General features: G+C 56.5%; 1 protein-coding gene across 2 annotated transcripts in view; it reads left to right on the top strand.

The window, feature by feature from the left end:
- Positions 1–819: 819 nt before the first annotated feature.
- Positions 820–26,891, top strand: part of Svp (COUP transcription factor 2) — a 39,916-nt gene continuing 13,844 nt past the window's right edge. The window contains exons 1-3 of one of the 2 annotated variants that reach the window (XM_076892582.1): positions 820–1,611; positions 8,749–8,898; positions 18,770–19,339. In XM_076892582.1, the coding sequence (XP_076748697.1) occupies positions 1,215–1,611; positions 8,749–8,898; positions 18,770–19,339 (1,117 nt within the window). In that variant the 5' untranslated portion in view covers positions 820–1,214. The remainder of the gene's footprint in view (positions 1,612–8,748; positions 8,899–18,769; positions 19,340–26,891) is intronic. The other variant, XM_076892583.1, reaches the window with a different exon arrangement.

Below are 26,891 nucleotides of genomic sequence, written 5' to 3' on the forward strand. Positions count from 1 at the left end.
GCCCTCCATCGCTCGCGCGTTCTCGCTCGTTCTCTCGCTCTCGTTCTCTCACTCTCTCTCTCTCTCTCTCTCCCGCTCGCTCCCTCTCGCTCTATCTCTCACTTTCTCTGTCCTCCCACTCTTGTCTCTGTCCGTTTCGTGCCACCCCCTCTCTCGACTCCTCTCTACCTCGTGGTTGCCCTGCCAGTCCCGTTCCCGAGATATCTTCTGCCTCCTCCGCTTCCTTCGCCACGGCCGTGTTCGTACCCGTCCCCGGCGGCCCCTCGCGTCGTTAACGCGGTTCGTGATCTCCGTCGGCTCGATACCCGCGATCTATCGGGCTCTCTCCTCTTCTGTGGTGGCCCCGCTCGCTCCCCTTCCACCTCTCCGGGCGACCAATACCCACCCTGAGTGCGGTGTGCGTGGAGCACATACCCTCTTTGCCCTGTGGCTCGGTGGCTCGTGCCACCGCGCATCCACCGAGCGTCGATATACCACGATACCGCGGATAGTACCGGCAGCGGGGATATACGCGACTGATCTACCGCGTGCGCGCGATCGCGATCTCGATCTCGATCTCCCCGATCCCGAGGAGAACTCGACCCGTGAGCGACCCGCGAGCGACCCGTCCGCTTCACCCGGAACGAGTGTGTTCTTCGCGGTACTTTCGTTTCCCGTGCTGCCTGCCGCCGCGTCGCGAAACAGTGTCAAGTGCACGAAACACCGAGTTACACCGCGATCTTCCACACCGCGCACGAGGATGTCGCGATCGGCCGGAAGAGGATCCCGAACCCGCGCGAACTCTCTCTAGTGCGCGAGTGAGTGAGCGATCGAAATAAAAAGCGAAAAAAAGGAAAAAAAAAAGAAAGAAAAAGAGTGCGCGAGTTTCATTGTTGGACTTACTCTTCCCAGGGAGAGATAGAGAGAGAGAGAGAGAGAGTAAACGAGATCATCATCGTCGTGGTGAAAAGTGAGAGATTCGCGGCGGGATACTCGCGGAGCGTGGACCCGGGAAGGTTACCGGGGTGGTCGGCGGTGGTCGCGCTCGAGAAGAGGAAACCGGCAGGGTGGTTCGAGGCGGGACAGGAGGCGCTGACGCCCTGGCGACTGCCGGGGTGGTTTACCCGGCCGCGACAGCGACGTTGTTCCCTGGCCGGGTGTCAGCTGGACACCACCACACCGAGTTTACCACCACGTTGGAGGTGGGGTTCCCGGCGCGCGGCACCAGCGCCTCTATGGCGTTGGTAGCCGCGCCGCCCTCGTGGCCCTCGCGGGACCCAGGGGCCAGCTTGGCCGCGACCGGTGCGGCCGCTGCGGCCGCGGCGGCCGCCGCTGGGGCCGCAGCCGCGGCCGCCTCCGCCGCGGGCCCCGGACCGATACAGATCGCGCCGCCGCCCCCGATGCCACCGACCCACCTGACCCCGTCCGCCACGCCGGAGGACATTACCTGCCTCGTGCCCGTCGGCGCGGTTCTCACGCCCAGGGACCCGCTGCCGCCGAGCACCACCCCGGGAAGTCAGGCGAACAGCTCGCAGTCGGGCAGCTCGCAAACCGACAAATCGCCCAACATCGAATGCGTCGTATGCGGGGACAAGAGCAGCGGCAAGCACTACGGCCAGTTCACTTGCGAGGGTAAGTTCGAGGTTTCCCGTTCTCCGCTGGGAACCGCGTCTTTCCATTTCTTTTTCGCTCATCGCGTAACCGAGAGAAACGACCCTGCTCGCTCGTCGGAGGATCCGGACGAACGAGGGTTAATCGAAATGTATGGCGCTCTCTCGGAAATCAGAAGTTACGCGTCCTCCCACGTTCCGTTCGTCCCGTTCCTGCGCCTATTATCCCGAATTACGCCTCATCGATATCGGATCGGTCGCGGGGGGAGGGTAATTTGTACCGGCGCGAGTGATTTAACGCGATCCTGCCGGGCAATCTTTCTCCTTCGGAATTCCCCGTTTCGATATTCTCGAGAAACAAGTGCGCGGCACCTGATCGTCGCGAGCGAGGGGTGATAGACACGAATGGGGTGCGAGCCTGTACCCCTTTCGGAGTTAACCGAAGCTTCCAACATCGACGGCCGATCGGGCTTGGATCGTCGCGCGTTCTCCCTCCCTCGTGAATAAATAATACCCGACATCGCGCAGTTGCTATCGCAGATCGGAAACGTCGCGGAGGCGGATGTTGACGCGGATGGTTACCGCAATTCGTTCGCGACACTTCCGGCAGATTCGCAACTGCGACGTCAAACGACGCAGATCCATCGATACTTTTCCACGCTGATGGATCGTCTTCGTCGTTCGACTGGCGAACGCTCATCAAAATTCATGACCGCTCGTCCCTCTCCGCCCCTTTCTCTTCCTCCCGAAAGATACAACGGTTTGCGCTTTTGTACGCCGCGCGTTGGAACGCGAGCAAGCCGACGCGACCCACGGCCGGACGCTCGTCGGCAAAGTATACAAACGAAATATTTACGACGCAGCGACACGCGGCGCTAGGAAAATACCGTAATCCTCTCGATGGGACTCGGTGAACCGGCTTTGAAAATCATCGACCTGTTAACTCCGCCTGGCGTTCGTTTCTCGCGGAGCTCGGTCGTTCGATCCAGCGTGACGATCGAGCGACGCGCGGATACGTTGTCGGGCAAATCGGTGCGAGATCCGTCGAGCCAGGTGTTAAGGGCTCGCAATCGGACTGCCGGTGCGAACGTTATCGTCAACCTTGCCTGTCCGATCTGACGCACGGATCTGACGCTCCGAATTGTCCCCGATTTCCACCTACGCCTGGCGGACACGATTTTCCGGCTTTCACGGCTGCACGCGTGGCGACTCGATCGAACTTAAAGTCAAACTACGGTCTCAAATGTAACGGATGACATAACAGTCGGCGGTGCATTGAAATTAATATGTTAATCCCACTGTCGCATAAATTGCGAAACGCTCGATCGAGTAAAAAGCGAGATCGATCGCGTTCGTATCGGCGATAATTGTTAATCGACGCGTCGTCAGATTTATGGGAGCCATTCCGGGATGTAACGCTCCTGGACAGGAGAGTTGGTCGACGGTTGAAAAATAATGCGCGCAGCCTTACGAGAAAAAGCGTGTGCGAGCGAGTTGCACGCGACGACGTGTCGCAAGAGCAGACGTCTGACGATAATTGTCATCCGCGATCGTTTCCAAGAGACGGCGGGTTCGAACCGGTACCCGCCGCTTTGTTCGCGCGAAACACGGACCCCGAGATGATGTTGGCGTTTAAAAACGCCGCTAAAAATAATGCTCCGGGGATTAAACCGTGGCGCATCTGGTTTGCTCTTCCCCACCCCGCCCCGTGTAACCCTCCGCGGTCGTTAATTTCTAACAATTTGTGCCGGGCTCCGGGGCCGCGCGAAGATTCGTCGCGTGGAAACGTACGATTCGAGCGGGTTAAGAGTCCGTCTCTTAATTGAACGCTCGAGTTACAACGGCGAGTCCTCTCCCCGGTGTTCCAATTACAGTAGCGTTAACGATATTTACCATTGTTAGGCCGAGCCGCTCTATCTCGCTCCCTCCATCTCCCGTTCCCGCCGCTTTTAGCGTTGCCCGCGATAACGCGCTTAATCCGGCGATAATTTCTATTCGCGGTAATCTTAATTACCCGCTACCCTCTGATTTTCCCTTCGCGTCAATTTCCTGGCCAACCCCCAGCTTCGAACTGTACGCTCGCCTAACCGAACCATCTCTCCTCGCCGTTGCACGGTTAAATTAACCGTCGGAGTTTCGCGAGTGACGCTAGAGTTGGAAAACTGAGCCGTCGTTAAAGGACTGAGACGGACTTTAACCGAGAGACCGTTCGAGCGACTTCTCTGTTAGTCATCAGCCGTTCGAATGCAGATAAATTCGGAGAAAATCGTTAGCAGCTGGGACTGTAATTCACGTAATCGGAGAGGAAGGAAGGAAGTGGGACCGTTGGCGTGGCCGATACCGCGAGTTGGTTGGTCTTTTGCCTCTGTTGCCCGGGACGCGAGCCGCGGCCTTGCCGCGGGCCGCTGAAACTTGTAATTCACATCCGGTATTCCGGTAACGAGCCAACCACTGTTTTAATTACGGTAGTATCTGGTGGGCGTTCTGCTTCACGACAGCTGCGGCAAAAATTTCTCGAACGAAACGATCGTTGCATCGACGAGCGGTTCGGGCAAGGAACCCTGAACGTTTCGAGTTTCGAGTTTCGCGGGTAGTTGGTGCGATTTTCGAGCGATTCGTGGGTCCTCCGACACTCTGGCGTCGATGGTTCCGGCGAGCTTAACGACGCCGCATCGGCGGACGATCGGACGAGCCGCGAACGAGGACGGGATTGGTTGGCACGATCGACTGCTACGGTTTATTGGGAATCATAGAAACATCGATAGGCTGATACGTCACGGCGCATACGCCTTCCACATTGGACGTTCATTGGCGTAATCGCGATTATTGTCGGCGATCGCTTTATTACGACGAATTGATTTTAATGTCAACCGATGTCAAACGGTCGCGAATTATCGCCAATTTGTCGCGTCTGTCTTTCGACCGTCTTGCGATCGAGAGGATCGCGCGAGGGTGTTAGCGATGGATCGTCGACAGAAAAATCGACCGTTCGCTCGGTTCGCTCCTCTGCACGTGCAAACGGCCGCCAGGATACGCGTGGATACTTTTCGCATCGCTATCGATACGTCCGCGTTATCCGGTTTTGCGATGCGATCGCGGGACGCTTGCGCGTCGCTTACGCGATGGCAATGAGACCGTCATTTTTTACCGGCTACGTAGCGCTCTATTCTTCTGGTCCGCGTGATGGATGACGAAGAGCACGCAGACTCGAATGAACAGTTGCGTCCCGAGATCGAACGGCGTACGAATTCGGGAGGAGAGAAAGAAAGAAGGTGGCGGTCAAAGTGCTCGACGAGAACGCCCTTTCTTCGCTCGAACTCGTAAATCGGCGGTGGAATTCGTGGGATTCCCGGATCCCAAGGACGGACAGGGCTCGAACGCCTCGTACGACTTCGTCCCGTGGATTCGGCCGAGATTAAGCCCGAGAAACGAACATTAATCTGCCGATTACACCGGCTACGGTACCTCCCATTCGCGGTACCGCGTCTCGAACAAGGTTCTTCGTCTTTGGTTATTGCGCAATAGTCGTTCGCGGTTCGACCTCCCAATTCCCGGCACGATCGCCGATCCTTTCCCCTCCTTTCTTCCGTGATCGTCGCACGATTCCGGTGGCCACCCGAAAATTTATCCCCGTCCCACTGGATCGTGAACCAGATGGCCAGAGTGTCCTACCTGGCCGAGATCGATGAAAGGGCGACTCCCTTTCTATACCTACGTTATCGATATTTTTCGTCGCCGTTCTCACCTTCCCTGAGAAATTCTCGTTCTCGATCGACTCTCGCGATTCCTCAACGAAACGTTCGTGGAGAGAGGAACGAAGGACGACGGTAAAACGACACGAAACGCAACGACCGGGAACATCTCCACCCACTAACGATCCAATAATTACGGTATTGTCTCGCGCGGTCTACCCTCGGCACCCTGCTATTATATTCCATCCCATACCCGGTACCAACTTCTTATTCCATCGAGGTACCGAATTTCGTTACACCTGCGGATTTTCTCTCCTCTCGTCTCCTCTTTAACGTAAAAATAGAAGAAAATATACGCTTCCTTTATCGTTATAAATTTACTATTGCTATATTTAATATTTGCCGTGGACTGTCATCGACGGCTCGAGCTACCTTCTGGGAATGGAAATCGATTGGATGCGAACGTTTAAGAGACGCGGAAGGGAATCATGGAAAGAGTCAACCGCGTTGACATCGGATGCCTCGATGTGTTTGCGTGGAATATTAAAATGGATGAAGCCGGCAATCGCGATAAGCCATTAACTATTCTCCTCTCTGCGCTCTAATACCAACAACGTGGTTCGCATAGGATGGCCTTGACTGAACGCAGGATCGCGACAGTCGTTCGTTTGTACTCGATATCGTCGACGAGCGGTCGCGCGTTCGAAAACTCGATGCGCATCGAATCTGTTCCTTATGAATCTAATTACGCCGCGCGTCATCCGGTTAATCGTATTGTTTTGCTCGCGATCGCAGGACCACGGAGACGACAGCCTTCGACTCTTTTCCCTGTCCACGCGTGCCGTTACAGCGGAAACGTTTTTACCGCGGTTAGGCAAATAGGGAAGAGCGGGCAATTAACGGGACTTGGCTCGGTGGTTTCGCAGCGAAAATCGACGTCAGAGATTGGTAAATTAATTCGTATCGCGCGTTTTCCACGCGTCACGATGATAACGTTAATTCCTCGCTCGTGTCAGACTTCGAGCTCGCTTCGATCGAGTCACTTCCTTCGCGTAATCGGCCGATTTTAATGAACCGTCGTCTTTCCTCTTGACTCATTCGACACGTGTCCCCTACCTGTCGCTCCACCGTTTCCCGGTCGAACCGACGAAATCGTCGATTCCTCGACGAATTCGATTACAGTAATTGCTCGCGAGTGAACTACCGTTTAAAAGAGCGGCCCTCGTATTTGTCGCGGATTACACACGCGGGTCGCACTGGCAGGACCCGTTTCGATTCGATCGCGAGGCCCGCCGCTGTTTCGGGAAACAATGGAGTCGCGGAGTAACCGCGCGACGCACGCGGGAAATGAGATTAATAAAGATTAGCAAAGTCGGAATAATATAATATGATCTCGTTAGAGCGATTAGCCCGCGGCGCGGGCTGCAGAATGTCTGGCTTCTTGCTGCACGCGTATATAAGTCCGTAAGTCGGTAAGTAACCGTAAGACTCGGAGGGAGAACCAGAGACCCCGAACAGGAAGCCCCTTTGCCGGTGTACACCTCAGACCGCGAGACCGGAATTAAATTCCCTTTTCTTCGAGCGGTTCTTCGAGGGCAGGCGAGGACCGCGAAAATCGCGCAGGACGCTGCTCGAGACTACCATCGGATTACAGGAGAGCGGTGTCGGTACGCGCGTAGACGCGGTGCGCATCGGGCATAGAATTACGAACCGCGACGCATCCCGAACGCATCCTCTGTGACCAATTATCTCGCTAACGAAGCCCGCGCGCTATCTACGCAACCGCTCCCTGACCGCCGAACAACGCAACCACCGACGACTAATTAATTATAACAATGTCGTTAATTTTACGCGGCCGACTCGAAACGTTACTGACCGGATCGCCCCGCCGCTCCTTTCCTTTCCTTTCCGTTCCTTTCCTATCCTTCCCCTGAGTTCGCGTCCGCCGAAAACGATCGAGGACGCTCGTTCGCGGGCTAAGGACGGAACGGAATGGCAGCGAACGACCCCGGAGCAATGAAAATTCAATGACGCGAGCAATTTCAGCACTCGTGGGCCGCGCAAGCTGCAATCTGAAAGTATAAACAGTAGTTGTTCCACCGTTCTCCCGTCTCCGTTCCTCCCTCCGTTCGACTCTCATCCCCTTTTCACCGAGTCTCTGTGTTTTCTCTCGCGCTACCACGCGTACGCGGTGTGTCTCTCGACGGTTGTCTCGCGTACCATAATCGCGTAATTTGCGTATAACGATGCAATTTGTAGCTGGAACCGAGCTACACCACCGGTCACAGCGACGCGCGCCTGTCCGTTTTCGAATCCACGGAATTCGAATTCGGAAACTGCTAGGCGAAATCGCGGAACCGGTTCCGCGAACCAGACCCCTCTAATTAATGCTCTCGTTAACACGCGCCAGCGAACGTAGACGCCGATCGAAATGCCGGCGCACTCGGTGCTACCTTGCGACCAGGCACCGCGACACGAGACCAAGGATCATTTCTCTCCGCGAGTCTAAGTCGATCGCGATGCGTTATCCCGGTCGAGCCCACGGATTGGAACGATCTAAGCGCCGATCGTCGTTCTCCGCTTCGCTTCCGAACAATTTCGTCGGGCGTTCACGGTCTGCCGCCCGCCGGTTATCGCCGTTCCGCGGCTTTCGAATCGTCCGTACGTTTCACCCACGTCGCTCGTACGTACGACACATTCGGATAATGATTGTCCTCCGCGTGTCCACCGATGATTCACGAGGAATCGTAGTTGGTCGTAACTCCGGGTTCGCGCGATCGCGCGATCTCTCAGCATGTCCACGTAACCTGTTCGCGTTCCGGTTCATCGCTCCGACAGTCCTCCTCGGTCATCGACGCGTAATCGTACGCGTTTCGTAATCGGCTAGTTTTCGACTACTACCGTCTCTCGAACTGGGGTGGCGAACGTTCGAGGGTAGACGAGAGGGATGGAGAGGTCTGGGTCGAAGGTTCGCGATCGCCGATCGGAATTGCCGCAAACGCAGAGGGTATACGCGCACGCTCTTTATCGGTTATGTTCGGACCGTTTCCATACAGAGAACGCTTTGTTGCCGCGATATGAATTGGCTGTTGATTGGTTCCAAGTACCAAGAACCAGCCGTCCGAAATCAGCACCGCGTATCCAAGATCGAAGGCCCTCGCTCGAAACGGGAATGCTCGAACGGGATTCTTTCTCGCGCGGCGCCGGGCTAGAGAGACCGATGATGACACGGCGAAACGCGATTCGATTTAACGAGCAGCGCGTGACAGATAGACAGGAGGCAGGGGGTGCCGCGTGCACGCGGTAAACAGGTTAAAGGGTGATTCGATCAACCGGTCCGTTCGACGTTCTACGAGCAGTCTAACAAGTGTCATCCGTCGGCGTTCTCCGAGGAGCTATGCTCGCGAAATTCTCGAGAACGAATGAATTTCTTGTTTTTAATACCGCGACTCTGTGGCTGTTCGCAGGATGCAAGAGCTTCTTCAAGAGAAGCGTGAGGAGGAACCTAACGTACTCGTGTCGAGGAAACAGGAACTGTCCCATCGACCAACACCATAGGAATCAGTGCCAGTTTTGTCGATTGAAAAAGTGCCTGAAGATGGGCATGCGCCGGGAAGGTACGTACCCAACGATCACGGGCTTAACCACCGTCCAATTGACTCGCTCCCTTTGGAAGCGATCGGTGTGAATTTTGCCGAGGCGACACGCGCGTGCGCGCGCGGCCACCGCGCGTTTAAATAGAGCGACTAGTAAGATCAAAGTTCAACGAGGCGGAAACGCGTCTATTTATTTGCCACGGTATTCCCAAGGCGTCGAACGGCCGCGGGCGCAACCTGCGACGCGCGACCGCGCGAGCTCTCGAGCATCCTTGGAACTCGCGACGCGGTTACGCGGGATAACTCCGCGTATTTATATCCGGACGCGTTCTCGATACGGCCGCGATCGAGTTCCTCGCCGTCCTCTCTTTTCGTCGGCCGCTCCAACTTCCAATTACGATCGTTACGATCTCTCGTGTCTCCGACAGATTCGACCCGATTTTTCCTATCGGTTGCGCAACCGTCGCCGCGCGAACGGAGATTGTCCGCCTCGCGTACGAGCACGACTGTTCTATCGCGCGGCGACGACCACGACCACGACCACGGTTTCTACGGACGCGTTCAACCAGTTCTCGAATGATAAAAGTGGAAACGAAATCTGGGCCTTGACGCGTTTAATCGTCCGCGAAGAACATACCGGGTAATGTCGCTCGCGGTAAGTGGTGTTTCGGACTTTGGAGTCGCGCGACACGCGTGCGCGAACGAATCGTTTCGCGGACAGCTTCGCGACGCGAGTACGTAGCGATATTCGTAAATTCGACGTCCGACAACGACGAGTTAATAAGGCTGAAAACCCCGGAAAGGTTCCCACGGCTCCTCTCCCTTCGCGAGATTCTTCCTTTCCTCCCGTTCAACTTGCCGGCTCGATACCATCTGACCTTGCCCGAACACGCACGGGCCCTGGTCACTCACGCGGACCTTCCTCGCGCGTAACACTCCATTTTCCGCTTCCGAACCCGACGATTGTCCCACGTTTGACGAGCGGCGACGCGTTTCTCTCCTCGACGGTGTTCTGCGTTCGCGCGATCCCCAACTCCTCTCGCCGGACAGATACCATCTGACCTTGTTCAAGGCGTACGTAAGCGAGACGGTCATCGACACGAGCCAAGTTCGCGGAGCTGGACGCGGCTAACGCCCCGTTAACCCCTTTCGTCACGGAGGACTCGCGTCGAGCGCTTCTTACCAGGGGGTTGGTAGAGGCACTCGGATAGCGATTATTCGTTCGTCTCTCCGTTCGTCTTCGAGAGGAATATCGCGCGCACGCATCGCGCGCGAGTCGCTGGAAAGTTTAGACCACAGGTCGGCCAACCCACTCGACGGAGAACCTTGAACCGTGATTGCGGTAGCGCAACACGAACGCGGACTGTGCTCCTCGCGCGTGTTTTTCCCACGAGAAAGCGAGCGAGCCCGCGTTTTCTGCCCTGTCGCAGCAACGTCCGCTCATTATCCGAGACGATGCCCCGGGTTTTCGATAATAATTCCCTCGAGCTGGGGAAACGAACGACCCGGCGACGGGGCCAACGCGAACGCGGAGAGAAGGTTCGCGTATTAAAGACGAATCGCGCGAACGGAGGCGTCGAGGCAGGCGAGATGGTATCGCGAGGAGAACGGTGACGCTTGGACCGTCCGAGAGAATACGCGAGCCGAAAGGACTCGGACTCGCGCGGCGCATAGGTAGAAGAGAAGAGGTTCGTTCGAGCAGCGAAGCGAGCCAGAGCTCGTCGAGGCGAGGCGGTGCACGGCTGGAGGACGCCGGAGGAGAGACGAGGCGGGACGCGGTGGACGCGGCGAAGGTACGGGGCTAGAAGAGGTTGCGGACGATGGGCGGCTCGGAGGGTGGCGGGACACGAGGGGTTTCGCCGGGTCGAGGGAGAAGGGCGGGGGGTAGGAGGGGGTAGTCGGTGGTCCGAGGTCAGCGGGGTGCATGACCTTACCTCGGGGGCCCCTTCCTTCCGTGGGGCCCCCGAGGCAGACAGGATGCGCTCAAGATTACCCCGCAGATACTGTCCGCGATGATTACAGAAATCTAGGAAGCCGCTCAATTTAATTAACCCTTAATTGCGACTGCCCGAGAAGAAGGTACGTTTAGTCGAACTGTCTGGCTGTTCCTGCCTTCCTCGTCTCGCGGGTGTGCTTCGAAAACCGAGACTACGCCTCGCGTGCCTCCGCGCGGCTTTACCGCGGGAAATTCTTAGCCTGCCTGCCGTTCTCTCCCGCTTTTCCGTTCCTCAGCATCCTGAGACGTGGCAGTAAATCCGACGATCCCGGAAAGGATGTCCCGCGAACCGAAAGCTGGCTACCGGGAATCCTTGGCGCTGCGGCGACACCGGCGGGTACGTCGATCGTACGATCGATTAAACGGCGAAGGTAATCTCGCGATTGGCGAACGATCGCGATGGAATCGGTGCTATTAGGGAATTCTCGATAGACTCTCTCGGCTAGCTGTATCGGAAGAGATCCACGTAATTCCTGGTAGAGCGCGCAGAGACGCCCGTGCGCCAAGGTGGATTTCACTTATCTCCCTGCGAACGAGCGAGCGAGCGAGCGAGCGAGCGCGCTCCGCATGCCGATGCAACGACGATGCCCATTATGGCCGCATTAACTGAAATTAGACATTGTTTCCCTTGCCGGGCCTGGAACGATGCAACAATGGGAGAGAGGACGACGACGACGACGACGACGACGAAGGCGGATAGCCGGCCCGCTCGAACCGAACGTCCGGGCCGAACCAAAACGATCAGAACGAGGAAAGGCCGGAGGATGCGAAAAGGTTCGATACCGAGCGAGACGAGAGAAGGGAGATGGGAAAAATTACGCGCGAGGCTAACACACACACACGCTCCATCCCTCTTTCTCTACTTTCCTCCCTGTCCACGATGTCTACCTTTTTTTTCTTTTTCTCCCCGGTGCGCACCGGGAGGAGAGATTGCCGATATTACGGCAGGGGTCAAGATCGTGACTTTAATCAATTAGCGAGGTTTCTCGGACCCGGGAAATGATTAGTAATCCGACTGGCGGCGGTGCTCGATTCTTGATCCTTCGCGCACCACCGCCCCTCGCTGCCTCCACCGAACCTTGACTCGATAACGCCGGATAAAGCCTTGTCCCCGGGGAATCCGTACCAGCTCGACCATCACTTCGGGTGGAATCGTTGATAAATGCCATGGTTCGCAGGATTTTTCCCGCGTCTCTTCTTCTTCTTCTTCCACTGTGAACGGGGAAACTTGGTCAAACGTTTGTTAATCTCGCGTTATCGCGCATCTGGTTGCTACGCGAAATTCTCCAGTCTCTTCTCTCGGCCCACTTTCCTTTCCTCGTCGCGTCGAGCGCCGCGAGTTTTCCACCACGGCGAAACCGTACGGCGACGCGGTTCTGAAACGTGAAAAACCGTCGGCTCGCGAGGTTACCAGGCGAACCGCGTTCCCTGTGGCCGTATTTACCCGCATAATCTCTTTCGAAGCATTAAAATACAAAATGGAGGCATTACCATGACAAAACTGTCGCCGGGTCAAGAGTACCTGACACGTGGGGGATTGCGATCGGAACTCGGGCTCGTCGTTATGCATATTCAGAACGATGCAAGGTCCACACCGGTGCGCGTGTATTATCCTTTGTTCGGCTCCCCCTGCTCGACATCTAGGGAAATTTTCCTTTCGGTACACGCTTCGAGGTACGCACCACCCTCCCCCGGCTCCTCGAACCCCTTACCTTTCTACTCCTCGCGCCACTTACTCTCCTCGCGCCCCGGACACTTTTATTCTCGACGAGGCTCGCTCTTACGCAACTTCTTCGCTGCTCGAACCGACGACCGCGACGACGAAAGACGAAACATCATCGATTCGCCGACACAGGAAAGAGGAAGTTTCTCTCCGCTTCTCCGTTGGTGGCATTAATTTTCGATGAGACGAACGGGAACTCCTGCCACGAGGAGGACTACGCGACGAACGTGTCCGCGCTCCGGCTTCGAGCGAGGAGAAACGACCTTCGAGACCGGCAAAGTTCTCGCGCGATCAGAATGTGAAAGTTCACTCGGAAAAGGCGGTCAACGCTACGTTGCCCGGCTTTGCGCTTGTTCCCTGCTCTACGCGCGCTCTACCTCCCTCTCTTCCTCCTCGCTCCGTATCACGGGACGATTAGAACGGAGACATCGATGCGTCTTCGTTCGCGTTCCTCTCTCGACTTTTCCCCGTTTCGCCGTCTTTCCTCCTCCGCGAGATCGTCGCGAACCGATAGGCCGCTTTTCGAACGCCTTCCATTCCCGGCTCGCTGACAAAGGAATACCGCGAGTCGAACGGAGAGAGAGTCCAGGAAAGGTCATTCGATTCCCCCGCGAGTTGTCCTCCGTTCTGGTCGTACGAAAAATCGAAATTTCAGTTCCATTGTACGCGGAGCCCGACACCACGCCTCTGGCTGCTCTGTAACGCGTGAGACGAATCGATAAGTAGGTACGTACGGCGGGTCGTTTGCGAAAATCGCGGCTCGCGACAGGCCTAGCGAGCAACGGGAAACCGGGAGGCGAGAGGGGCGAGGGAAATTAGAGGCTGGGAAAAATGCGCGCGATGCAAATATCAACAGCCGTTAACTCGTGAAACTCACCTGCCTCGCGTCGCGAACCAGTCCGCCCCGATGGACGTGGGCTGCGCGCGCTAACCTAACCCGGACCCCGGGATACGTAGCTCCGACTATGGGATACCAGGCGAAAACTTATTTAGAACCGTGGAGGGCCGAACGCGAAGGGAATCGGTGTGAATCACGATCCGAAAGTAGCCGCCTGGCGAGGAGCGGGGGCCTATTTGAAAGACAGTGGGTCAAAAGTGCGTCCTGTCCAGGCTGCGAACCGGAACGAACGAAGGACATCTCCCACGCGATCGCGTCGGTTCTTCTTCTTCTTCTTCTTCCCTGTGCTCGCTGGCCATCGAGAGCCGGAAGAACGTAGGTTCCTCGCGAGTGGCAGCTTTCAGCGCGTGCACCGAGTAGCGATTCTCGAAACGACCTTCCTGGAAGGATCGCGCCCGACAACTCCCACGTACTTGGACGCGTACTCGGCGCACGCGAGCCAACTACGCTGTTCGCGACTATAATCGAGAAGCTTCAACTTCCAGTCGTTTCATCTTGTTCGACATTGGCGGAACGCGCGTACAGCCGGTTCGTTACGAAAACCACGCGACTAGTCGGACGCGTTGTACTCTTGGTAACCTTGTACCCACCTCGAGTCGGGGACCGCTATCGCCCAATTTCTTACCCAGCCAGGAGGAGACGATACCGGCTATTGCGCGTGGTACGAACGAAGACGCGCGGATGGAATAAAGGAAAGAGGAGGAAGGAATATTAATAACGCGGCGCGTACGCGATTCTCGAGCAGTTCCACCTACCCTCCTCCGCGGTGCAGCTTGTTTCTCTTTCTCGAGACACGCCCGATACGGCCGAGTCGCTTCCCTTTGCGATCCGGCCTTCTCTCGTTCTTCCCCTCGTTCGTTCCTCTCTCTCTCTCTATACCTTCCTCGCGAGTTTAATGTTGCTCGCATAACGTAAGACCGTGCCTTCGAGTAGCATGCAAGCGGAGGCCTCGCCGCGAGCGGACACCGTGGGAATGTTAGGCGGGCCCGCTGGCCGCGCGCGTTGCCCTCTCTCTCTCTCTCTCACTTCCTTCTACCTCGACCTCTCCCTCTGTCCATTTTCCTCTCTCCTTCCTTCCTTCCTTCCTTCCTTCCTTCCTCTCTCCCTTCTTTCTTTTCTTCTATCCTTCTGGATAACCTTTTAACCACCCCGCGCTTCCCCCTTGGACCCGTTGGACCGATCCTTTCCCTCTCGAATCATCCATGGCTGTCGATTTTACTCGTAGCTCGATCCACCGCGTCGCTAAACGAACGAGCTCGTCCACCCGGGCCGCGCACCCCGTGTGCACGGTACGCGTGCGGTGTGCTCGAGGAAAGTTCGCTCGGCAGTAAACGTTCCTATTCAAGCGGTTAACGAGCGTCCTGACCGCGCACGCTTCTACATTATCGCGAAACGATCGACACAGGTGGACGCGTAAACTTGTCTACGAGCGTAGACGAACGGGAGTGTAATCGTTTCGCGCGACGGCATTCGACGGTACACAGGTAGAGTCGGAGAGCGAGTCGGTAACCTTCTTTCCGGCAAAATTATCATAATGGCTCGGAACAGAAGCATGGCCCGAAGCGAGCTCCGCTCGCTCGCTCGCTCGCAAAACTACCCGCGGGTAGAGAAGTATCTTCTCGTGAAACTGCCCTAACCGCCCTGGCCGCCCTGTCGGGCCGACACCGACCTACACCTATACGCCACACGTACCGTGTACACGCACACTTATCCCTGGCCTCTCGCACGGTAATTACGTGACGTATTAATACCAGTTATTCCGCGTCGACTGGTTCTCTCTACCCGTCTCGATCCGCAGGTGTATTTCGGATCTCTTCCCTCTTCTTTTCCTCCTTCTCCTTCTTTGCTCTTCGAGTTCCCTAGTCCGCGCAGGACGCATCCTCCCGCGAAGAGTTAAAGAACCCAGACTCCGCGTTGGAAAAATGGCGAAATTTCGTCGCGAACGAAACGGACCGGAATATACCAGAATCGAGGACGGTGAGACACGCTAGAGAGACGAGCGCGGGTCTAACCTTTCTCGGTACGTTGGCCGTTAAGTCTCTGTAACGGGACGACGATACGGAAATCTTAATAGCATCGACTCGCGGCACTTCTCACCGGCCGCCTACTCTTTGCCTTGCCACCTTCGAGCCGGAACTACTCTGCCCGAGGGGACGAGCACCCGCTTATTAACGGCGTAAAAATCACTCCGCGTGATGTTGCATCGGCCACGCGATACGCGCTCCTTTCTCCTCCGCCTCGCTCTCTCCTTTTACCGGACGCGTATCTGCCTAAAAGAATATTTCCTTTCTTGCTTTTCCGGATCGACGACGACCAGGACGACGACGACGACGACGACGACGACTGAGAGAAGCCGAGGAGCGAGATCCCTTCCCATCGTTAGGCCGTTTCGTTGCGGGACCGCCGCGGGGTTTTACGCGTAGGTGTTTATTTATCGTCGGAGGCTGCACGCGGGGAATTAGTACCACTGGCCTCTGTAATCTCTATTTGGAGTAATTATCTTGCAAACGCTAATGGATCTTCCGCTTGATCAAGCCGGAGCGTAGGACGGGACGGTTCGGTTCCGCGGAAATGCCAATGAGTTGCGCGGCAAACGGATAAACGAGTGGCCGAGGGGATCGCTTTCTTTCGATCTAGGTCGAGCGCGTCGAGTCGGTTCGCGAACGGAAAACAGGTTCTCTTTCTAACCAACCCGAACGTATTCAACGTCCGGCGGATTCTTTTCTCTATCCGTATATACTCCCCTCGCGCGCGGATACGATGGACCCGTTGTTTCGCTGGTTCGCGATCGGAAATTTACGAACCGCAGCAGATAAAACGACGCGCGAATGACGCATCGTTGTACCGTTATCGAAGATTCCCTCTCCTCGCTCGATACGGATGCTCGCGAGCTCGCGTCCAAGCGTCGTCCAGGTGTACGCGAACAGTGAAAACGCTAGGAAAGAATTATTCGTACCACTTTCGTGGATAGATCGCGGTACGACGATACACAACCCAAGACCCAATGACCTGGTACCGGCGGTGTTCGTGTAGGTCGGCGCACACCGTCGTCGGAGAAATTGCAGACAGCTGGATTCGCCGACGAGCGGACCAAGGTTCGATCGACGCGTAAAATCGCGTGAAATGTTAGAAGCGGCGCGCGATCACCGGTAATGAAATTCCTCGCCGGGCGGTGCGCGCGATCGTCTTAATCAACGCGCTGTCGCGGGGAACGAAAAGAATTAGCATTTTAAATCAGCCGCGCCGCGGGTGCTCTTACTCTCCTTTTTCCCCCCGTGCAAGGCTCTCGGCCAGCCCCGCGCGTTCCACCCTAACGACGTCGTCCTTGTAATTCGTTTATTATCGAACACGTACGGAAGATTGATCGTCGTTTCTCGATGTTTCTAATTATTTCGAACCGCGATGGCTCGTCGCGCGTCGCGGACTCGCGCGCGTATTCCTCGGAAACGCGAACCGCCGCGTATCCGCGCCTCGAACGAGCAAGACGATAGACTCGAATTTCTTTTATTACCGTGTTCTTTTTCCTTCCCTCGCTCTCTGCCCCTATCCACGCCCGCTCGCTCCGTCTCCGTCTATTTCGCTTTTCTAACCCGTCCCTCCTCCCCCGTCATCCCCGACCCCCTCTGGCCTGACCGCTGACCGTTCTCCGTTGAACCGCGCGTCAGCATCATCAATCCACGTCCAACAATTTCTCTGCGGCCGCGCGCGGCTCACAATCGGTTTCTCGCGTTGCCTTCGAGGCCTCGTTTCATTCCTAAAGCGACTTCGACGCGACGCGTCCTCCGGATCCTCGATTCTTAAACACGCTCGTCGTCACTCACGCCGCCTCGCGCCTTCGAACCTATGAAACTCGACGTTCAACCGTCCGGTTTTCCGTCGATTTCGAGAGCCAACGATGCCTTGGCTATCGACGATCGATGTAGTTCGCGTTCGTATTCGCCCTGCTCGGGAAGGAACGCGCGTGTAAACAAAGTGGAGAGGGCGAAAAAAATTCCTCGATTGCCGTCTTCGAGGCGGACTTTGATACGGGAACGAACGTTGTTGCAGTTTCGATAACGTTATCGTTGTCGAAGCACTTTTTTCCAAGAATCCGCGACGATTCTTTCGCCGAGCAACGATAAAACAGCGCAGCTTCGTTTTTATTTCGATACACTCTTTTCATTCTACTTCAATCGGTTGATCCTGCGCGAGACGGTCTAGACGCTTCGATACGTGAAACGAACGGGAACGCGCTCGAAAAAACGTACTTCCGTGGGGCGTTCGCGCTGATCTAATGTTCGAATTGTAATCTAAACGCCACGGTTTCTGTCGCCGTCTCTCCTCGATTTTGGAACAAAAAATCCGCGCTCCCGATAAAGCGATATCTTCGCCGTTCGCAGCAATCGGCCGACCTTTCACCCGCCGCGAGAAATTACAAGCCGCTGCCGCGAACCGAAGAATTAGGCGCGACGATCTACGAGTCCCCGGCGTCGTTATCCCTCTCGCTTCGCGTAATTTTCCTCTCGAGATAACGGAGGGAGGGCGGGAAAAGAAAATGGTGCAGCGGATCCTTTCCGTTTTCCGCGAACGGTTGTCAAGATCGTCGTTACACGCCCACGTTCTCGGGCATCGCGCTCGAAAAGATCGGCTGGGTCAGAGCGCGACGCTGCGCATTCGAATTTCCCGCGAATTCTTTTCCGGTTGAGCGATCCACGAAACGAGTATCCGTGTTCGGGCCGGCTGGTAACGGTATCGCGTCGGCGTAGGCTCGAACGGGGTCTCCGGCGATCGCGAGCTCCTCGCGCGTCCGCCAACCGAACGATGCAAAAGCTGGCTGGATATGTTTTTCTTTTTTTTTTTTTTCGTTTTTCTCGAGTCGACGGCGAGGAAAGAAAGGGGCAAGAGAGAGAGAGAGGTGGGCAGGGAAAGATAGAAGAGACAGTGGTCGTTAGCCGCGGGGCGGAGGTTGGAATTCAGGCGGTGCTCAGCGGGGTGTCGGTTTCACGTCGTGGCTCCGGAGAAAAATAAAGACGGAGAGTAACGAAGCGAGGGCGAGCAAGAACGTAGAGACCGAGCCGGCGTAGCTACGCGAGACGACGCTCTTCCTGAATCTCCTCTCGATCGCTTCCAACCCGCTTCGTTCGTCCTTCGCGTTTCTCTTCGCGCGATGCTCGCCGATTTCTTTTTCGCCGCTGTGTCGTACACCTCGAGCGTTCCTCGAGCGCGAGCTTGGCAACGTTCGCAACAAAGAGAGCGAGTGCGAGAATAAAGAAGGGAGATGATCGATTGATGGTAGTTTGTTTGTCTGTTGCAGCCGTGCAAAGAGGGCGAGTGCCACCGTCGCAGCCAGCGCTACCGGGCCTGCCCGGGCAGTTCGCCCTGACGAACGGCGACGCGGTCGCGTGCGCCAGCCTGAACGGTCACTCTTACCTCTCCTCGTACATCAGCCTGCTCCTCAGGGCGGAGCCGTACCCGACCTCGCGGTACGGCCAGTGCATGCAGCCGAACAACATCATGGGGATCGACAACATCTGCGAGCTCGCGGCGAGGCTGCTCTTCTCGGCGGTCGAGTGGGCCAGGAACATCCCGTTCTTCCCGGACCTCCAAGTCACCGACCAGGTCGCCCTGCTCAGGCTAGTCTGGAGCGAGTTGTTCGTATTGAACGCGAGCCAGTGCTCGATGCCGTTGCACGTCGCCCCGTTGCTAGCCGCGGCTGGTCTCCACGCGTCCCCTATGGCGGCGGACCGCGTCGTCGCGTTCATGGACCACATCAGGATCTTTCAGGAGCAGGTCGAGAAGCTGAAGGCCCTGCACGTCGACTCCGCGGAGTACAGTTGCCTGAAGGCCATCGTCCTATTCACGACAGGTAAACGCGCCCCCTTCGTCCACGTTTCGTCGTCGTCGTCGTCGTCGCCGCCGCGTCCTTCCGGTGAACCGTTGCCTCGCCGCTTAGCGGAGAGAGCTTAGAAGGGGGAGACAATGCTCGACGCCGGAAGAACTCCGATCTCTGGACACGCGCGCGCCGCTCGTTCGTTCCTCGCTTCGTCTAATCGAGCAGCGAACACAGATGTTATCGGTGCCACGCGACTGTCATCCGTACCGGCGATCCCTGTTCCGACCGGGGACGAGATTCGCCGCCGCGCCATCCGCAGCGACGCACAATGCTTCGCGTCTCTCCCCTCGTTCGCGCGACGCATCGTTCTCCGTTCGTAAAACCGCGACGTTTAACGAACATTAACGATAACCGTCGGATTTCGCGGAATCGTTAGTCGATCGCGCGAGACGAATTCGAGGAACGATCGCGATCGCGTTCGGTGGCCCGATGGATTCTCCGGTGGGTGGCCGAAGATGCGTGTACGCGGTGGTGGAGCCCAGAGCTTCTTCGATGGGGGAGAGAGCCACGAGGTTCGCCCATGCTGAACCCTCTACTCGGTGTAGATACCAGACAACCGGCTATTTATTTCCGTGCTATATGGCCGCGCTTAGCTCGGTTTAGCTTATGCTAATGTCCCGTTTCTCGAGCCTTCCCATTCCAACCAACCCCGCTAGCGCTAGCCCTCGCCCGAAGGACCCGCTTCTCTCTTCTCTTCCTTCTCTTCTTTTTCTTCCTTCTCTTCTTTCTCTTCTTTTACACAACGACCGGGACCGTGCGTGGATATCCCTTTGCGGTTCGCTGGCTCTTCGTGCCACCCTCCGTGTCCCGTGTCTCCTCCGCGGAGAGGAGATCTCGCGAGATACGCGAGACTCGACTCTCGACGCCAACCTCTTGCGTAATACCGACCAGATCTCGTCCGAGCTGACCGGGATGTTATCGCGATTCCAGCTCCAACTTCGAACGCGTTTCCGCGGCGAATTCAACCGCCCTGAAATACCCGCCGCGTCGAATGCGTCGCGTCGTAAACCGCGCATCGACGAGCGAGAGAAGAGCAGCGAGGCCCTTTTTTCCTTTTTTTCCTTTACACGCGCTCGTAAACCGCGGGTCACGCGTCTAATTGTTCGGATAAAACGGTGGAACGAGGCCACGGCGCACAAGGTACGTTTAGCCGGCTAGATCGGCCGTTGCAACGATTCGGCTTTCTCCCGTGCACACTCGGTGACGCGAAAACGTCCATCGCGGCTGCTCGGATTCGAACGAAGGTGTTTCGTCTCGGGGTACTAAGGCGATTGTCGCGGAAAACACCGATCGAAGTGTCGAGGCTGTATCTACTTCGCGTCGCGATATCGCGAATAAATATCTCGGATGTAGCGCACGAAGGAATGCACACCCACGTTCGAACGTGTCATGAGACACTTGTCACTTTAAATAAACCTGTATTATACGACGCGCGTTGTCGGACAACGTTTATTGCCACGTTCTGTCGAGCGTATAGAGGGTGTTTCGATAATTACTGGAAGCTGCGTCTGCTGGTAGAAACCATTTCGTCGTTCGCGGCTACCCTCTCGACTCGTTCGCGAAATAGCTCGTACGGGAAACGAAGGAAATTTGAAAATGGGCTGGAATAATGGAGAAAAGACGTGTGGCACCGCCGCCACCCCGTTCCTCTCGTTCTCTCCGGTTGTAGGCCACCCCGTAGAACCATGCAAAACCGCTTCAGCAGATATATTTATGCGGCAGGGCATTACGGCGAGTGCGGTACCTACGTGTATCTTGATGGGAAACACTCCCACGATTATGTGGCATGCGATGCAATTCCCTTTGCCTCGGCGAACCACCTCGGTGAGCAACCAGCGACCCACGTACCCGCTACCATGCGCTTTTCGTTTCTACGCAGCCTGTGTTCCCCGTTAACCGCGTAATTAACGATATAATCCGTGCCTCGAGATGTCTTCGACGACGACGAGTTTCGCGACCTCGTAAGAAAGAGGAACGAACAGTTTTACATCTCGAGTAGACTTTGGTATATCCGAGCTACGAAAAGGCTAATAAAGAGGATCGTGAAGCGGAGCGACTCGCAAACGGGGACACAGCGGAGAGGCGAGGAGAAAGTAAGCAGCAGCGGCAGGATCGTGTCCCGCTCCGTAGTCGACAAACCGATACGTACGTTCCCGTTCGGCGAGATCGTCGGAGGGCAACCGGATTTCGAGCGGCTAATCTCTCTCTCTCTCTCTCGGCGATCGACGTACAGCCGGGCGTTAATTGCCGCGAAAACACCCGGAATCGGAACAAGTTTTTCCCCTCGAGACGGAATCGGCACGGAAATTTCAATCGTGGCGAGTAAATTCGGTGCGCGACTACTAGTTGCTAGTGGAAATGGGCCCGTAATGTCGGTCGTTGGCGGATCAAAGCGAGGCGAGAAAGAGAGGGGTAACCCAAATCGAAGGGAAATCCAGCAGAGGCGCGCGTGACTGTCCATCGTTCGTATCGACTGCTCTCCTCCCCGCTCGGCCGTGTCACCGTGTCCCCGTTCCTCCTGCTCTAGGTATTATTGACGCGTTTATCGTTCCCGTCATTATCGCCGTCCGTCGTGTTCCCGCTCACCTGTTAACCTCGGATAATTTATCGAGCGCGGCGAAACGGTCGCGCTCTCGAAACGTCGCGCGTCTCTCTGCCCGGAGATGGGCAGAGAAACGAGAACCGGCGGCGGCGGCGGCTGCAACGTTCCCCGCGTTACGGTCTAATCAGCGTCTATCACGCGGTACCGTTCACCGCGATCGCGCTTCCGCGATTCCACCGATCGATCGAGCGATAGACCAGCCGTCGGATTTCCGAACTGGAAGAAGAAGAAACCTTTTTTCGGTGGGCAACGAAACGACGCGAAAAATAAGAGAAGGCGAAACGAGGAAACGAGAACCAGATCGCAAATGGGGAGACCGCCGTGGCGAAGGGTGGGAGACCGCGTTATCTGGGTACCCGGGACCACGATCCTCTATCGGGCGCATTGTTGCGCGCCGTTCGCTCGGGGTCGCGTCCCCCAACCCTTCGCTCTCAACGTTACCCATTTTCCTTTTATTATCTGCCCTCTTTGCATCCGTTGCGCGTCGATCGAAACCATAGACGTGGCTTCCAATCGGGCGATTCTTCTTGCAGACGAGATTCGCGAGCCGAGCGAAACGCGCGGAGAAGAACGGATGGTCGTAAAAGGGTACGCGCGGAGCGGGGAGGCGAGGAACGGGGAAGGTGGAAGTTGTACGGTATTCGCGGTCGGTCGCGTAACCCTTATCGGCGTATCACAGGGCAAAGGGTTGCCCCGGTATTAGAGTAAGCCACGGTATTAACCTCGGAGTTTAATATAAACGACGGTAGCCCGGCGAACAAGGCGACGTCGGTACTCGGGGTGGCGAGGATGGCCAGGGTGGCCACGTGACCGTCGGACAATGCGAGTCCGCTTATCGACGAACCCTCGGATTCTCCGACCCCCGTCTCCTAGCGCGGGGAACCGACTCGTCGCTTAACCTCGTCGCGCGTACCACGCCGACGCCCGGTTTTCCGCCCGTATTTCCGTCCTCTCCCACTGCCCCGAAAACTCGTTCGACCGTGATATCGCCCGCCGGCGTTTGTCCGCGAAACAACAAAGCGCCCATCCTTTTCAACCTTCCACACGGAAACACCGCGGGCAAAGGGTGAGCCCTCCTCCTCCTCCTCGCGACGCCTCGATATCTCGCCCGCGACCGCCGAAACTTGTCGATCCGACTGGAAATTTCTTCCCCGTCCACAATGGGCCGCGTTCTTCTCGTTCTCGTACCCCCGTTCTCGAATCGGAGAGAGGGGCATGCGACGTTCGGGAACGAAATAAAATAGGGAAAGAATAAATAGGACGTTTGTCCGCCTCGGAACGCGTACCATGGTTTCGACGAACGGCTGAAAGAGCAGGCCGGATTTTATTTAGACGCGAGCGTGTTTTATGGCCCCCGTTTGACACGGGATGCCGTTAAATATGCGACAGACCGTGCACCCCAAGCTTTTTTCTCCCTCCTTTCCTATTCTCGCCGATGTCTCTGTTATCGTTCCGAGGATCCTTCCTTCTGTTAACGCTTCGCACGGTCCACCGATACCACTGATACTTCCATTACGCGTAACGCATTCGTTTGGTAAAAATTATCTTCGCTATCAAAAATTCCGTTTATCCTCGAGGTTCGTTGCGACCTTTGACACCGCCTCTCCTTCGTCTTCTTCCCCAACGAATTCCAGCATCCCCGAATCATCCTTCCTCTCGCGTTTCTCCGTCTTCCCCGTTTCCTTTGTCCTCGCGCGAGACTTTTTTTCAGTCGAACGAACCGCGCCCGGGTTCGCAGCCTGGGCGTCGTTTTTTCGACGGGCGCACCACCCGGCGGGGTCGTTAGCGTGGTCGAACCGGCTCTAAATTAAGAACTCACCGCGATCCGGATCGCGTTGGGCGCGCGGCAATTTCCACGGTTCGCGCGATCGAGAGTTTGCCGATTGGTCGGTGCGAAATCGCGCGACGAAACGCGGGGCGAGTCGAATAGCCAAGGGGCTGGTCGCGTGCGAGGAAGGGTGCACACGCGTGGCATTCCTAGCCGCGCATGCCGAGCGCGTAACCGTCGGAACGTAGTCGCGGCAGACAATATCGCGCGTTCACAGATTGCGCTGTCAGGCGGTCGAATAATATTCGGGGTGACACGCCGCCATGTATATCCGCTATGCGGTACGCCGCGCGCGGGCTGTATGACTCAGCATCCCCCGAATCGCGGGACGCCGCGCCGTTTAGGGCTGCGTCTAAGGGGGTCGTGTCGGAGAAGAAGCTGATACAGAGGGAGAGAGAGAAAGAGAGAGAGAGAGAGAGGGAGGGGTCCTTTTTCGTGCTACGGTGTACCACGTGTCCGTGACCGATCCAATTTTTTTCCTCCACGCTTCGATACGCGACCCGAACGGCCTGGTATGCGTGCCTATCGTCTGCTCGGATGTTCGTGTTCGTCTCCGTCTCTGACTTCTCAATCAGGAACATCTCCGCCGAGCGGCTATTGGCTTTGCCAACGAGATTCGTCACGCTTGACGCGCTCTCCGACTTTTACGTCGGTCGTGCCCCGTTCCTCGAGAGCTCAACCTATTTATTCCCTCGCTTGAGCGTTCCGCTCGATCCTCTAAAACCTCTTGATCCTACGAATTTCTGATAATTGCGCGCGGATTTCTACCGGCTCGCCGTATCCTTTCTCTCGCGAGTACCACGATCATCCTCGAATAAAACTACCACTGCCTCCTTCTTCGTCTTCTTCTTCTTCTTCTTCTTCTTCTCCTCCTCCTTCTCCTCCTCCACCGCCGCCTCTTCTTCCACCAGCGCTACGGCCTTTAATTAATCCGATTTACATCGTGCTGCATCGGCCCTCCACGGCCGTGACAGAACCCGCTGCGCATACCTTCCGTTACTTCCTAATGGGGCACTCATTAGGAGGGAAATAGCCTACCGAAAACGTCTACGATGCGAGCGGTTACACGGACCGCGCGGCTCCTCTACCGTCGCGAGCAACAATTACGATTAAACTCGCGCCTCGAACCATATCGATTTTCTGAAATAACCGAGTCTAGAGAAAGAGAAGTCCGATCCGCGTCCGGGATGGCCCCCGAGTTCCGCGCCACTGCTTGGAACGCGAGACTTTCGGCGCTGAAGTGTCAGGCCACTGATAAGCCAAAGGCATTAATTTTACGGCAGGACCCTTTTGCTCTCTCGCCCTTGCTCTCCCTACCCAACTAATACAATTACGTTCTAACCCCATGTCGACTCGTCTCTCCCTACCCGGATGGAACGAGCCTGTTCTCGCCGCCGCAAAATTCGTTTCGTCCGCCAGATTCGCCTCGCTCGGAACCTGTCCCGGAGCCTTTCTACGATTTCTACCACGTTTTCTCGTATCGCGACGAATTTCTCGCGACGAGTAGCAACAGCGGCGCGAGGGACGGAGGGACAGGCGAACGAGCGTATGCTAATCTCGACTAATTCCAGGATGAGATTCCTCGGTCAGACCCCGAGGAGGATCTTTAGCCCCAGGCCGGAGATTACGAGGGAAAGAATCGCGTCGAGTTTTTTGCCTTCCTCGGGTATTAACGAGACTTGGAACGGTACGCGCGAACCGTTAACGCGCGGGGGGTAGTATAACGTTCGAAGAAAAGACACGGTCGCCTAAATGGCGTGAAAATGCCGCGATCGGAAGAGGCAGAGCAGGGGAGGGAGGCGAGAACGGGGGGAGCGAGGACAAGCGGGTCGAGCGAGGGTTAAATAATCTGATTAGCTGGTCTCACTGACCGTCGAGCGAAGTATGGAAATGAAGGGCATTCATTGGACAGCGGGCAGTACATTGGCGGTTCGCGGGGATCGAGCATCGCAGGAGGGTGCCGAAAAGGGTGACAAAGTTATCCGGGGTGGTTCGTTGCGGCTGCGTGTACCGGGTGCCGCGTGGTACACGCGCGGGACGGTGAAATCGCGGCAGACTCGTCGCTCGAGAGAGTGTCGCGCACCGACAATTAACTAACGAGCAGTTGACACAACTTATCAAATCGTATCGCGTCACGGAGCCAACGCGTCGTTCAATTATGCGACGTTCCGGACGTGCCACGTTTTTTACCGCCTCGCCCGCGTCCATCTCACCCGTTCCATCGATCGATCGAGAGCTGTTTCGACCAAGGTGCCTTTCTTTTCCCACGCGTTCCCGGTCCCGAGTAGAGCGGACTCTTCGAAGGGAAGTTGCGCACTGGGAAGGATAATAATTGCGGGTAGATCGACGCGTCGGTAGCAGCATCGAAGGGAGGTGCAAGTGCTCCGCGGTGGGTCGATGGTGTCGGTGAACAAGCGGAGAAAGCCTCGACGTTGACGCGAGGAGCGAAGGAAAAAAAGGGGTGGGAGAAACGAGAGGCGTATGGCGTGTGGTACGCGTCGCGGTGAATACGTAGGTGGGCCTGGGATGGAAACGCGAGAGTCAAAGGCAAAGCGCGAATGACAGTTAATCGTAACGCGTGGCACACGGCACTCGACTGGTCGTTTATCGGGTTCCGCGACGACTACACGCGCGACGATCGTCCCGGCAAACGGAACACCAGCCACGAAACGAACCGGGACGCGGGATTATTCGAGAGTTAATCTCGCCACCGCGAACCCGTAGTCTCGCTCTTTGTTTCCTCCCTTCCGCCATTTCCATCCCCGCCTGTCGCGACCTAATTTTTTCAACCAACCCTGCGAAATAGAAACCAACTCACCGACGCGTTTTCACCCAGAACGTTTTATTTTTCGAACAGCTACCCGTGGCACCAGCCATAATTCCATCCTCGCGTACACACCGCACCGTCGCGCATCGCAGTACTCGTATTTCCGTACGCGGTCATTTCTTTCCCCACGTCCAGCGACGCAGTGAATTTACAGCGTTGTCCCGTGTCAAAGATTCCACGAGTTGTCAAAGGTTCCATGGAACGAACCATCCCTATGTGCAGTCGCTAAACAGCCGAGCCCCCTGCTCCGCGTCCCAGCACCGAAAAG

The sequence above is a fragment of the Xylocopa sonorina genome, chromosome 3, assembly GCF_050948175.1.
Source record: "Xylocopa sonorina isolate GNS202 chromosome 3, iyXylSono1_principal, whole genome shotgun sequence".
Classification (NCBI taxonomy): Eukaryota; Metazoa; Arthropoda; class Insecta; order Hymenoptera; family Apidae; genus Xylocopa; species Xylocopa sonorina.